The sequence below is a fragment of the Oncorhynchus gorbuscha genome, linkage group LG18 (assembly GCF_021184085.1).
Source record: "Oncorhynchus gorbuscha isolate QuinsamMale2020 ecotype Even-year linkage group LG18, OgorEven_v1.0, whole genome shotgun sequence".
NCBI classification, from domain to species: Eukaryota; Metazoa; Chordata; class Actinopteri; order Salmoniformes; family Salmonidae; genus Oncorhynchus; species Oncorhynchus gorbuscha.
Genome location: NC_060190.1, coordinates 11,936,828 through 11,951,840, shown reverse-complemented (window position 1 = coordinate 11,951,840; position 15,013 = coordinate 11,936,828). Strand labels below are relative to the sequence as shown.

The following is a 15,013-nucleotide window of genomic DNA, read 5'->3' as shown; positions in this document are numbered from 1 at the left end:
TGCTAAATCAACAGAAATTAAAGGTACTGTGCATGTAACAAGATAAAACAAAATGGTGTTGTCTGGCACTTCTGTTCTCTCCATATGGTACCAATTTTGATGTTAGTCTTTATTTTGTGTCTTATCAATGTCAAATCAATGTTCTATGAATTGTTTGTGTAGTATGACAAATCCTACAAGAAATAAATAATGATGAAGAAATAAGATAAAATGGTAGGCTACATTTCTTAAAACTTGTGTCTCTGGGTATCTTTAAACATACAGTGAGTAACAGTAGGCTGAATGTTAAACAGAGTATCAACTGTGTTTAAAAAAATCTATTCAGAGATGAGAAACCTCAACCAGCACAAAATACAGGTATATATTGTAGGCCTATTTGATTGGCTAACTCCTATCTAGATCGCCAGGGAAACAATTGAGACATTGTATTGGTTGAATAAATCATCGGTGGGCGTAGTCATACTGTACTACCCGGCGTGCTGCTGTCACAGCTGCAACTGTAGCAACGTGTGAAGTTGTATTTTCCCAAGCAATCGCCTTCATAGAGATCTTATGGATTTCTTTGCTGAACCTAACGGCAGGTAAATAGTGATCTTGTCAACAGAAAGAAGCTCTCTTAAATGTATGGCGTTTTCGTTTTGTTAATTTTGAATGGTTTTATAGTAAGATAATTACTCTTGGACCATTGCGTGACTCATGTTTTATGTTCAAGTTGCACGGTATTGTAACCTAAATGCTGCAATAATGTTGCGCTGCTGAACTCACTACTGAGATAATGTTGAGCTCTTTTTCTGATATGGTGCCAGCGGAACCAGGCTTTGATGCATATTTCAAAGCTGTAGTCATCCATGCACAATCGATTGCTCTCAGAGTGTGCCTTCGTATTTTGGGGTTGAGAATGACAAAAACCCATTACAAGATTACTGCATATTTTGTTTGGTTCCACTCGTTTACTGTTGCTGTTTGAAAGTAAGTTTTCCATTGAATGAGAATCAGGTGCATTCTTTTGTCGGTGTGGCAGTGTGGTACTACACTTAGATAAGGTAACTGAGAGTTCAGAATCTGCCCCACTGTAACCTAACCAGTTTGATAGCGACTCATACAGATATCCCACTCACAAACGATGCATTCAGTATTTCATTGTTTATTGATAGACAGTCGTGGATGAAAAGAATATGGACACATACAGAGTAGACATGGGAAGAGGTTGTTATATTTTGATATTTTTGTTCCATTTTTAGTCTTTATAAAAACAGCTCCTTGCCACCATGCCTGTTCAAACACACGACGCCCCAACTGGAATACACAAAGGACAACAACAATTTTTCTCTCTCCTGAGATAACAACAGTATGATAACACAATGCCTGATTGAAGCTCTGGCTCTGTGGGCCATGTGTGTTTTGTATTGGTGAGTCTAAAGCACAGCTGTCCAGGGTGCATTTCCTCAAGTTTCCTTGTTTTAGATTCAGGTTTCCTGGTCGTTCTGGGTAGTTCTGGCCTGGTCCCAGATCGGTTTATGCTGTCTTGCCAACTCATATGATCAACAGTCAACAAGACAGCACAAACAGATCTGGAACCAGGCTAGATGCGTGATTGGTTGTTGGTGATGTTGTTTGGGCAGGGTTCGAATTACTCATAGATTGTTGGTGCCCATTTCCAGCTAATTTAATTACATTGTTACTAAACCGGTATATGAACAAATGAAAGATGCACTATGCAGAAATCACTCCAATATTTCCTCGTTGCTAAAATCCTGTGGGTGGGATGCATGAAACATGGATTCATTTTAATAGTTCGCCTAATTTCAGTTTATGTGACAAAACAAGCAAGTATAGTGTAGAGAATCATTGTACCATCTAAACCACTGTGAAATATATTTTCCATATAAAAAAAAATGCATTTTCAGCTGTTTGAAGCTGGTGTACAGAACCTAAAGTAAGAGATGCAAAAATTACATTTAAGAACAGGAAGCATAGAAATAGCGCACGTAGAACAGATCTACCCCTTCTTAGACTTGCTTTCAATGCGAATGACAAATCTATAACTCACATTCCTATGTTCATTTTATCAGGTCGCCCAAAAAGTTACATATTACAGCTTAAATGTATGGGTAAAGTGTTAATTGCTGGATGTTGTATGTCACTGTTTATATTCCGTGAACTTATGTGGTATCCCAAGTTTATATTTTAAATTATTTATCGTGGTGCTCTGATTTGTCATGGGAATGCCCATAAACCCTGGCCACCCCTGAAAATGGACCCTCAATGGTATTGGCTTGGGTCTTCTGTATGGGATGCTGGTAGTGTACATAGCTGAGGAGAGCTTAGGCAGTGTCATTATAGGTAAAGCCCTCTGTCTCAATGGGTTTACAAAGTAGCAACCCAGGAGTCACTGGGTCCAAACACTCTAAGTTTATGGCATGCCTATGTTGATATAAATCAAGAGTGGCCCCAGTGGGAATATGGAATCCTTGGTGCCAGTCATTTCCACTGTGCCTGGTTTCCTTATGGAGAGCAGTAACACACTGACACCCAGGCTAAGAGTCTGGCATTAGAAATTAATATTTTGCCTCCTAGTTTAACTGACGAATTGTAAATTGAAATGCTACCTTACTCACGGTCTAAGCCTGACGCAATGAGCGCATTGAGGTGACAGGCAAACCGCCGACACACTTCAGCTCAGACGCACTTCAGTTTTATTTCAACAACACACCACCCGTTTGTTTTCCTAAAGAAGAATATATAAACAAAGGCCCACACCTTTTGGCATCGTCGTGTGCAAAGCCTCCTGGGAGGTTGTCTCCACAATGGCTCGACATGCTCCCTGCCAAGTGTGTGTGTGTGTGTGTGTGTGTGTGTGTGTGTGTGTGTGTGTGTGTGTGTGTGTGTGTGTGTGTGTGTGTGTGTGTGTGTGTGTGTGTGTGTGTGTGTGTGTGTGTGTGTGTGTGTGTGTGTGTGTGTGTGTGTGTGTGTGTGTGTGTGTGTTGCGACCACGTCTAGTCTGATGCCCTGCGTACATCCTGCCCCAGTGGCGGATAGATTGCATTACACCAAACAACCTCCCTCGATAAATGTTTACGTGGTCATTATAACTTATAATGACCACGTACAGCAGCAGTGTATGTCCAAACCAGCCCTACTAGAATCTACAAAACCATTCCTTAGGCATTTAATGGAAAAATGCAATTTATGCTTACGCAATGTACAACACTACTAGCCTGGAATCCACAAGCACCCTTGTTACTGAGTTGTCACAAGGCTGTAGTTGTAGCTATGGTAACAACCTTGATTTCAAGCCTGGATTTTTGCCTGGGAAGAACAGGTTAAGCATTATATTTCCCGTTAAGGAATGAATGGGAAACCGTTAAGTGCCACGTTCTTATCACTTTGATAAGCGGGAGGCCATACACTTTTGATATCGTGCAAATGGTATCATTTCAAAACCTTGTTGTAAATGGTTGTAAAAAAGCATAGTCACGATGAACCAGCATCAAAAGTAGGTTCTGTACTGTAGGTCTTTGTGGAAGTTGAATAGTTGCCATGGCTATAAAGTGTCATATTTATTTTTGGTTATGTTTACAGTAGTTTTTGGTGCGTGCTTGTGTTCAGGCGTTCGCATGCATGTGTGTGTACAGTACTGTACAGTACATTTGGCCCGTGAGTGCTGGTGCCCAAACAACAACCACCTCAGGAGCGTCATCCTCAGGTGACCCTCTGTACAGCGGCTGACCCATTTCACACCTATAGACCCCCATGGGGACCCCCCCTGAGGACCCCCCCCCCCTATACCCACCCTCTTCATCCATCCAGCCTGATGGTTTTAGCACATGGGGTATAAATGTCTCCCTCCTGAATGTGTGTGTGTGTGTCTGTGTGTGTGTGCGTGCATGCGTGCGTGTGTGCGTGTGTGTGTGTGTGTGTGTGTGTGTGTGTGTGTGTGTGTGTGTGTGCGTGCGTGTGCATGCTCATGCGTGGGTCTGACGCAATGTGATAGGGGATGGAAGCTTAGCCCGGGTAGAGGGCCAGAGGGTTGCAAGAGTCCAGTGGTCTTGAAACACTTCCTCACATTGTTCCTGCTGTGAATGCAGGAAATATCCTTGATTGATATCCCCCCTCACACCAGCAGCATAGAGGGTGCATCTGAAATGCCACTCTATTCCCTGTATGTAGAATGCACTACTTTTAGGACATAGCCTATGTTTATTTTCTTACAGGCACTTCTACCACTGGTGGAGGAGAATCATTGACCAGTTTATCTTGTATGGGTTATGGTTACGTAAGGTGTTACTGGGTCAGAGGGGTTGGATTTAGATTATTGCTTAGTTTGATGGAGAGAAATACTGTTGGTTTTCAATGGTGTCACTTTTCGATTTTTTTCTGTACATGGTGCCTTGTTTCTTATGGAAATGATCGAAGAACAACATTTGCACTATTTGTTACTGGACTGGTTTCCAATGAAAAAAACCTTTGTAGTGTTAGTTTGTGACGTGCGGTTTTAGCATTTTTCGTCATGAATCTTGTTGTGGAGGCAGCTCTGTAGAGTGGTCACAAGCTGGCACAGCCACAAGGTCATAAAATCTGTTTTTAAACTTAACCCTAACCTTAACCACACTGCTAACCCTAACCTTAACCACACTGCTAACCTTAACCTTATCCACACTGCTAACCTTAACCTTATCCACACTGCTAACCCTAACCTTATCCACACTGCTAACCCTAACCTTAACCACACTGCTAACCCTAACCATAACCACACTGCTAACCCTAACCTTAACCACACTGCTAACCTTAACCTTATCCACACTGCTAACCCTAACCTTAACCACACTGCTAACCCTAACCTTAACCACACTGCTAACCTTAACCTTATCCACACTGCTAACCCTAACCTTAACCACACTGCTAACCCTAACCTTAACCACACTGCTAACCTTAACCTTATCCACACTGCTAACCCTAACCTTAAAGCACATTTTTGTTTTCATTCATTTTTACCATGTAGCGAAGTTTGACTTTGCAGCTGGCCTGTCTAAGGGGAAATCACTCAGTTCTGCCTCCAGGACAAGGCTAATGACAATAAGCATCAACTTGCTTGTGACGTGAGGCATTGCTCAACAACATATTGTAGCAACACAATTTAAGAGTTACTTTAGTTGGGACATTTCTTGGCTTATCTCATGAAAGGAATGTTCTACCGGACTATTTGGACACTGTGCTTGCCTGGTTTTTCAACTGTGACATAATAACGACTCTACACGAGACTAGGTACTTCCCTGGGTTTTGTATAGAGGAACATGTGAGCCTACAGTATTTACATTGTTGTGATGCTCAATGTCCTTACGTGGGGATTTCAAGGCTCAAGCCACCCCCCCACTCCAATGACTATATTCTCTCTTTCTCTCGCTGGCCTTTCCTGTTTTCAGAGGAATTACCGTTGCAAACTAATTCATATGACCCAGTTCTACAGACTGAGGCTCTACAGGCAGATGTTAACAGGATTCCTCCTACCTGCAGTGGAAACAGAGAGCAGGAACTGAGCTCTGTCCTGTAAATAATAGGCAGGGCTGGAAGAAGGTAGTTTACTTTACACTGCCAGGCTGTGGTCTGTCTGTGTCCTTGTTGTCATCCGCAGGAGCATACCAGCCAACCCTGTTCATCCCTTTACTGGGTACTGCCACTCTACATATTTCTATCTGAGTGTTCCAAAACGTTGCATCCAGGTTGTTAGCTATAGCTCGCTAATGAGATAACCATTTGTTTATGCTACACCTTGTCATGTTAACGGTCTGGTCCGCAAGTAGCCGAGTTTTAGAATGGCCAGCGATATGCTTTATGAGTGTAAAATGCAGCCCGCCAATGCACCATAGAAAAAAAAATGTAGCACCGGTATTATGGGTCATACAGTATCTTTTGAACGGTAATCTCTCAAGTCATTTTCTCTGAGGAAAAGAGGGAAACTTGGCTCCACTGGTTACATAACCTGGCTTTGAAACGCAGTGGGAGGGTTGATTGAGACTACAAATTCAAAGACAGCCTCCTTTTCTATACTCAAAGGAGAGAAAATCATCACGAGACATCGCTCATTTCGTAAATCATAACGTTTTGCCCGTAAACGGATTACAAGGACGAAGCCCAGGTCATACATTACATCTCAGCCATGGACTCTACACCTTTATAGTCCTGCACAGTACTCTTTATAGAGTGTGTGTGTGTTTATTAAACCTTAATCATACACCTGAGTAACCCTGCACGTACTGTAGGGCGTTTATTGGTATGTGATTGTGTGAAAGGGGCGTGGCTAGCTGGGTAAACGCAGGTGTGACTGAAGTAACGGGAAAGGGTTGTAACCGGGCAGAGAGATTATCAAACTGGATGGGTCGGATTACTGAGCCCTGAGTGACTCCACTCCTGCAGTGCCTATCAGATTTATACAACTTGCTTTACTTTTGTCTTTGTTATGATAAGTCATTGTGAGCGCAGTGCCCTTAAAGAGTGAATTACTGCATACACATATTTCTGGTCTTCAAACTCTTTTCCTCCTTGAGGATCACATCTGTTTTTAGCCCTGTACCATGTACAATTATACAGTCTTATAAGGGTATGTTTGATTGTATTGTAGCACATTGTTTGTGAGTGTTCATGTCCACTTGAGGCCTGGGGTTTTGGGGTGGTAGAGCACTCCCCTCTGCAAACTTGAACTTCAGTCTTGTACTTCTTTCTTGAAGTACACACTTTTACCATTGGTTTTGGCTACTCTTATCAAAAGCTCCAAATCTCATCCACAGGCAGAGATCTAGTTGTGTGCCACTTGCAACACCCATTTCAAATCTACACGATATACAGACCTAGAATTGTCTGCAGATCACTCATTGTTGCGACGCGTACACTTCCTCTCTCAGTCTGCAAGGACATGAATAATTAGTGCAGAAACGGACATTTTTGAATTTACCTACTTATTTTAGGCTCTTCATTTGGCAACGCTTGAATGAAACCTCTGGGGCACACACACACACACACACACACACACACACACACACACACACACACACACACACACACACACACACACACACACACACACACACACACACACACACACACACACACACACACACACACACACACACACACACACGTACACGTACACGTACACGTACACGTACACGTACACATACACATAAAAAAACATTATGTTAGTGTGTCTGTGAGATACGGAGGGTATGGAAGAGAGAATGAGGGAGGATGGAGAGAGAGAAATGGCGAGAGAGAGTGAGTGAGTGAGTGAGTGAGTGAGTGAGTGAGTGAGTGAGTGAGTGAGTGAGTGAGTGAGTGAGTGAGTGAGTGAGTGAGTGAGTGAGTGAGTGAGTGAGTGAGTGAGTGAGGGGTGCATCAGGAACAGGAAACGTGTGGTCACTCAGGCAGTTGCTGAGTTGCTGAGGCAGCACTGTTGTCCCTGTTGCTGCCATTCCCTGTGTCGTGCTTTATTCCAGGGATCAAAGTTAAATCCCCTCCAACTAAACCTCCATGTTCTACTGTAGCCTCAGGAACAACCTCAGGGCAGCCTGAGGGAGAGGGAGAAAGAGAGGGGAAAAATGCAACATTAAACAGGTTTCTGCTGTTACCTTGCCCCCAAACGTCCTCCTCCCCCTCTACCTCACTTTCCTCCTCCCCCTCTACCTCTCTCTCTCCCCCTCTCTCAGAACACTGCCACTCTCTCTGTCACCAACCCCACCAGCTCGTCACCACCTCCCAGTTTGAGGAAGTTCACTCCACTTCACTATTCTCTCTGTCAGATCCTGCAGCAGCACGTTGAACACTGAGCCAGTGTGTCGGAAATTAAACGCCTCAGGGAACCTTTCGGGTATTGCTGGAAAGAGGAACTTTTCTGGCAGGGAAAAGGTAGGGGGATTTGTTTTTGGCGGTTCACCTGTTTCGGGTGCTTTGGTCGGTAGGTACTGGATGATGGATGTGTCTGGGATAGAACTGGAAGTTGCAAACTAATTGTGAACTTTCGGTATGAGAACTAACATTGAGAGAGAGAGTTTTGAGAGAGAGAGAGAGAGAAGGAGAGAGCGAGAGCAAGAAAGAGACATTCTGGCATGCGCTCTGCCTTCCGGCTTAGGGAAACGCGACATGGTTTGTCAGATAGTCGTTTCTTTCCAAGCTTTAACTGGATCGGAAATGTCTCAACAGAACATTTGGGTCCACTTTATAGAGTAGTATGGGGACAATACAATTCAGCTGTGTTATTTTGGGTCAGTTGATTCAAAACTCAGGAAGTAATACAGTTATTTATGCTGAGTATTTTTCACTTTTTCTAAACATCTAGGTATGCTGTTAGCTGAGGCATGTTGTGAAAGTCAAGTTGTTGGTATAGTTGTTGCAGAATCAATGCAGTATATTCTATTTGTCAATTTAATTCAAATGGAAAATGACTTGTATTTTACTCCCATATCCTCTGTCTCTAAGGCAACATACAGTAATACACCTTTTTATGCTCAATAATGTTTATACCTCCACAGCAGTTTCACTAGTTCACTGTTAGTCTACCTCAATTAACCAGTTCCCCCGCACATTGACTCTGTACCAGTACCCCCTGTATATAGCCTCGTTATTGTTATTCTATTTTTTACTTTTTATTTAATTTGTTACTGTAATTGTTGGTTAAGGGCTTAAAAGCATTTAAGTAAGTAAGCATTTCACGGCGCATGTGACAAATAACATTTGATTTGATTCTATCTTGACTTGTGATGATGCGTCCTGCATGTATACTGTAAGTGAACTCATCACAGATCTGAATATCAAGAAGTCATCGTCTCTCGGTGTTGGGAACTTTCATTTTGACATGGTTGGTCGTTTTATACTTGACGTGTGTAGCTGTCCCATAGACCTCCATACATCCCCAGGTCATTTTAGTCTTTGTTATGGGGGATGGTGTGAAACAGGTGGGTAGATGACTGATCTCTAACTAAAGCCAAAAAATGAAACATTTGGCGTGGGGTATATTCGTGCGGCGATAAACTAGACTGTGAGAAAGAGAAACAGAGAAAGAGGTTGTTTATGAGGCAATGAGAACGATCAGCCTTATTCTATTGGAACAGTAGTGGGACTGTGACTTCGGCACCTGCTGCTGAAAGTCATTATGTCCAGTGTTATAACGCAGGTTTGTGTGTGTGTGTGTACGTGTGTGTGTGCGCGCGCGTGTGTGTGCGTGTGTGTGTGTGTGTGTGTGTGTGTGTGTGTGTGTGTGTGTGTGTGTGTGTGTGTGTGTGTGTGTGTGTGTGTGTGTGTGTGTGTGTGTGTGTGTGTGTGTGTGTGTGTGTGTGTGTGTGTGTGTGTGTGTGTGTGTGTGTGTGTGTGTGATGTCCGTGGTCAATTCACTGGCTCTACTCTTGGGGACTCACAAGTCCTAACACCTCTGTGCCACAAGAATGTCCAGTACATTTTTTAAGCCTATATTTTCCTGGTTAAATAAAGGATAACAGCCCTCAAGAGCCCATGTCATGCCTCCGGTGGATACCGCTAACAGCTTAGACCTTCTCCCTGTTCCGTCCCTATAGACACCAGGCCGTGGCCCCACCATGCATGTGAGACATGACCAACAAGGCAGCCTGGGATAGCTCGAGCAGCCCCCCGATCAGCATGGAGCCTATAGGTAATATATGGGGAATAGGGTGTCATTTGAAGAGTGGAATGCATGTACATTTGATCCAAAATGGAACATTTGCTGTACGACTTTTATTAATATTGACTCTTAACCTCTGACCCCTGACTCTCCAGGCAGCTGCGCCCCCTTGGCCTCAGAGTCGGACATCTACCGCAGTGTCCAGGCCGTGCTCCGGGAGCTGGAGAGCCAACACCCCTCCTCTGTGCTCAATAAAGGTAAGGAGTTTCCACTAGACTCTTTATGGGGTTTACACACTGTTGAGTTGAGCAGAGCTGAGAGGTAGTGAACCGACTTGCTTTCCAGTGAGCTTGGCTCCGTTTCAGGTCAGGCTGCTTTTGTTGCACATTTACAGTCTGGTTTGTTCAGAGGTGTCGCTAACTGGCTAGCTTCAACTGGTAGTGCTAGCTAGATGCATATAGCAAGCTTCATCAAGTAACCCCCACATTACTGACCCTAAGTTCGATAACGATAAATATGAGCTCATAGAAATGGCTGGAAGGAAGTGAATGGAATGGTATCAAGCACATGGAAATGGTGTGTTTGATACCGTTCCATTTATTCCATTACTTTGAGCCTGTCCTCCCCAATTAAAGTGCCACCAGCCACCTCTCCCTTACATACAAAGCATCTAGGTTTAAAATGGACTAAAGGTCCCTGACTTGCCTCTCTGCTCCACCGTCCAGAAGGAGTTGATCCTCGTTAATGTTCCGACCAGGCCATATTAATCTGCCCAAACCACATGAGGATGACACATAACCTCTGCCTGCCAATAATCGGAAAATTGCATTGAGTCAGCTATTAGTTTTATCCACGGTTTGGGTTCGTTGTGCAATGGAACGAAGCATTCGCACTGAGTCACACCAGCTGTTTGTGTAGAGCTTTGTCTATGGAAACAACAGAGAGTGTGAGTGCTGTTTAGTGCCATGTCTGTGGAAATGTTTGCAAGTGCTGAGTGTGTGTTTCTACTCGAAGGGATGCTAAGATGGACGCTGCACAAGAAGGTTCGGAACAATCCTGCCAACAGTCTCATTCTGGTGAGAGTCATCATCAAGGAGCTGGAAAGGGTATGTCATCAGTGTGCGCCATTAGGCCATTCCGGAGCCTTATATGGAGCAATATAAGTCTCTGGGGCCAGTCATTATTAGTCTTCACTGTAGTGTCAAGAGACATAATAAGACGATCAACGATTGCTACCCAAATCAACGTGAAAAGAACACTGAGATTGTCAAGGACATTGTGCCATGATGTGATACATGAATGTTATGTCTAGTGGGAACCAGGGGTAGATTGGCCATCTGGCATTTTGGGAAAATGCCAGATGGAAGGGTTTATTTTTAGCCCAGTGAGTCTGTCAAACTTGTATTTTTTTCGACACAAAATTATATTTAACTTGCTAATAATTAGCCGGTGTGGAAGCCTCAAGGAAAATAATTGTCCAATGTGTTAGAAATGCCACGGACCGATTTCTGGTCCCAGTCCGCCCCTGGGGGTAACAGACAAGCTATCTTCTACAGACAAACTTTGTATTAGTGAGTAACTGACTAACACAGTAGTTTGTGTGCTTGTCTCTTGTTGTCTGCAGGCTGAGAGGGTAGACTGTCGGACACACATCATCCCCCTGCTCCACACACTCATCTATGCTGTCATCCAGGTAGGTTCCGGGAGCTTACGTTACACAAGGAAACACCTGTCAGACATGACAACAGCATCTTTACAGACCTGTCTCGGGGTTGGCTGGGGAGAAGCTTTCATTTGGGGGATTGGATCATTTCCCACCACTGTTTTGATGAGCTCCTCCGATTCGATGAAGTCTTACTTCCTGTTAATCGTCTCCTACACTTCCTGGTCAGGCGAGGTCAGGACTCTGTACTGTCGTAGACCTTTATCTCTTCTTTATCTGTTGGTGTCTACTAAAAGAGACAGTTATTGTTGTTACCAGAGCCATATGATGTATATTGAGGTTTTGGGAAGTTTGTGCAAGTATTTATGGAGGGAAATGGTGCTATACTGTATTTGAGGGTTGTGTGTATGTACCATACCAATTGTGTTTGGTGGTTCAGTTAAGTCCGAGGACAGCTGTGACTAACTGACAGTGCTAACTGTGCGTATATCTGTGTACGTTCCAGTCAGCCTATGTTCCTGACGACCTGTACAAGCGGGTGTACGACTTCTGCAAGAGGCTGCTTACCCTCCCCCAGCCCTACTGTACTGTAGGCCTCAGCTACACCAGACGCATGAAGACAGAACGCTACACACCAGGTACTGAAACCAACATACATCCTTCGTCCAACCGAATGATGTATTTTTCTATTATGTGTTTAGGTAAGACTTTATTGGTAGACTTGACTGTCTTCGAAAGGTGATCATCGTTTTACTGTAATACACGTTATAATGAAGAGGGATGTTTGTTTTCCACGTGTCCACTGGCCGTGGTATGAGAATGCCACGCGTTTTAAACGTGTCCACTGGCCGTGGTACCAGAATGCCATGCGTTTTAAACGTGTCCACTGGCCGAATGGCGTTTTAAACGTGTCCACGTGGTACCAGAATGCCATGCGTTTTAAACGTGTCCACTGGCGAGAATGTGCGTTTTAAACGTGTCCAGAATGCCACGCGTTTTAAACGTGTCCACTGGCCGTGGTATGAGAATGCCACGCGTTTTAAACGTGTCCACTGGCCGTGTGTCCACTGGCAGTGGTATGAGAATGCCACGCATTTTAAACGTGTCCACTGGCCGTGTGTCCACTGGCCGTGGTATGAGAATGCCACGCGTTTTAAACGTGTCCACTGGCCGTGGTAGGAGAATGCCACGCGTTTTAAACGTGTCCACTGGCCGTGGAGGAGAATGCCACACGTTTTAAACGTGTCCATTGGCCATGGAGGAGAATGCCAAGCGTTTTAAACGTGACCACTGGCAATGGAGGAGAATGCCAAGCGTTTTAAACGTGTCCACTGGCAGTGGGAGGAGAATACCACGCATTTTAAACGTGACCACTGGCCATGGAGGAGAATGCCACGCGTTTTAAACGTGACCACTGGCCCTGGAGGAGAATGGAACGAGAATGCCATGGAGGAGAATGTGTTTTAAACGTGACCACTGGCAGTGGGAGGAGAATACCACGCATTTTAAACGTGACCACTGGCCATGGAGGAGAATGACGCGTTTTAAACGTGACCACTGGCCGTGGTAGGAGAATGCCACGCGTTTTAAACGTGACCACTGGCCATGGAGGAGAATACCACGCGTTTTAAACGTGACCACTGGCCATGGAGGAGAATGCCACGCGTTTTAAACGTGACCACTGGCAGTGGGAGGAGAATACCACGCATTTTAAACGTGACCACTGGCCATGGAGGAGAATGCCACGCGTTTTAAACGTGACCACTGGCAGTGGGAGGAGAATACCACGCATTTTAAACGTGACCACTGGCCATGGAGGAGAATGCCACGCGTTTTAAACGTGTCCACTGGCAGTGGGAGGAGAATGCCACGCGCGTTTTAAACGTGTCCACTGGCCATGGTTGAGAATGCCACGCATTTTAAACGTGACCACTGGCCATGGAGGAGAATGCCACGCGTTTTAAACGTGACCACTGGCCATGGAGGAGAATGCAGCGTTTTAAACGTGACCACTGGCAGTGGGAGGAGAATACCACGCATTTTAAACGTGACCACTGGCCCTGGAGGAGAATGCCACGCGTTTTAAACGTGACCACTGGCCATGGAGGAGAATGCCACGCGTTTTAAACGTGACCACTGGCAGTGGGAGGAGAATGGACCACTGGCCATGGAGGAGAATGCCACGCGTTTTAAACGTGACCACTGGCCGTGGTAGGAGAATGCCACGCGTTTTAAACGTGACCACTGGCCATGGAGGAGAATGCCACGCGTTTTAAACGTGACCACTGGCCATGGAGGAGAATGCCACGCGTTTTAAACGTGACCACTGGCAGTGGGAGGAGGCATTTTAAACGTGACCACTGGCCATGGAGGAGAATGCCACGCGTTTTAAACGTGACCACTGGCAGTGGGAGGAGAATACCACGCATTTTAAACGTGACCACTGGCCATGGAGGAGAATGCCACGCGTTTTAAACGTGTCCACTGGCAGTGGGAGGAGAATACCACGCGTTTTAAACGTGTCCACTGGCCATGGTATGAGAATGCCACGCATTTTAAACGTGACCACTGGCCATGGAGGAGAATGCCACGCGTTTTAAACGTGACCACTGGCCATGGAGGAGAATGCCACGCGTTTTAAACGTGACCACTGGCAGTGGGAGGAGAATACCACGCATTTTAAACGTGACCACTGGCCATGGAGGAGAATGCCACACGTTTTAAACGTGACCACTGGCCGTGGTAGGAGAATGCCACGCGTTTTAAACGTGACCACTGGCCATGGAGGAGAATGCCACGCGTTTTAAACGTGACCACTGGCAGTGGGAGGAGAATACCACGCATTTTAAACGTGACCACTGGCCATGGAGGAGAATGCCACGCGTTTTAAACGTGACCACTGGCAGTGGGAGGAGAATGCCGTGACCACTGGCCATGGAGGAGAATGCCACGCGTTTTAAACGTGACCACTGGCCATGGAGGAGAATGCCACGCGTTTTAAACGTGACCACTGGCAGTGGGAGGAGAATACCACGCATTTTAAACGTGACCACTGGCCCTGGAGGAGAATGCCACGCGTTTTAAACGTGACCACTGGCCATGGAGGAGAATGCCACGCGTTTTAAACGTGACCACTGGCAGTGGGAGGAGAATACCACGCATTTTAAACGTGACCACTGGCCATGGAGGAGAATGCCCACGCGTTTTAAACGTGACCACTGGCCGTGGTAGGAGAATGCCACGCGTTTTAAACGTGACCACTGGCCATGGAGGAGAATGCCACGCGTTTTAAACGTGACCACTGGCCATGGAGGAGAATGAGAATGACCACTGGCAGTGGGAGGAGAATACCACGCATTTTAAACGTGACCACTGGCCATGGAGGAGAATGCCACGCGTTTTAAACGTGACCACTGGCAGTGGGAGGAGAATACCACGCATTTTAAACGTGACCACTGGCCATGGAGGAGAATGCCACGCGTTTTAAACGTGTCCACTGGCAGTGGGAGGAGAATACCACGCGTTTTAAACGTGTCCACTGGCCATGGTATGAGAATGCCACGCATTTTAAACGTGACCACTGGCCATGGAGGAGAATGCCACGCGTTTTAAACGTGACCACTGGCCATGGAGGAGAATGCCACGCGTTTTAAACGTGACCACTGGCAGTGGGAGGAGAATACCACGCATTTTAAACGTGACCACTGGCCATGGAGGAGAATGCC

The 15,013-nt window shown here is 45.4% G+C and overlaps 1 protein-coding gene across 3 annotated transcripts in view; it reads left to right on the top strand.

The window, feature by feature from the left end:
• The first annotated feature begins 448 nt into the window (after positions 1–448).
• The window catches only part of LOC124003372 (phosphoinositide 3-kinase regulatory subunit 6-like), a 37,806-nt gene continuing 23,241 nt past the window's right edge, over positions 449–15,013 (top strand). For 2 of the 3 annotated variants that reach the window (XM_046311557.1, XM_046311555.1), the window contains exons 1-6: positions 7,703–7,899; positions 9,561–9,655; positions 9,781–9,882; positions 10,640–10,731; positions 11,250–11,318; positions 11,794–11,926. In XM_046311557.1, the coding sequence (XP_046167513.1) occupies positions 9,595–9,655; positions 9,781–9,882; positions 10,640–10,731; positions 11,250–11,318; positions 11,794–11,926 (457 nt within the window). In that variant the 5' untranslated portion in view covers positions 7,703–7,899; positions 9,561–9,594. Of the gene's footprint in view, positions 582–7,702; positions 7,900–9,560; positions 9,656–9,780; positions 9,883–10,639; positions 10,732–11,249; positions 11,319–11,793; positions 11,927–15,013 lie in introns of those variants that run through there. The other variant, XM_046311556.1, reaches the window with a different exon arrangement.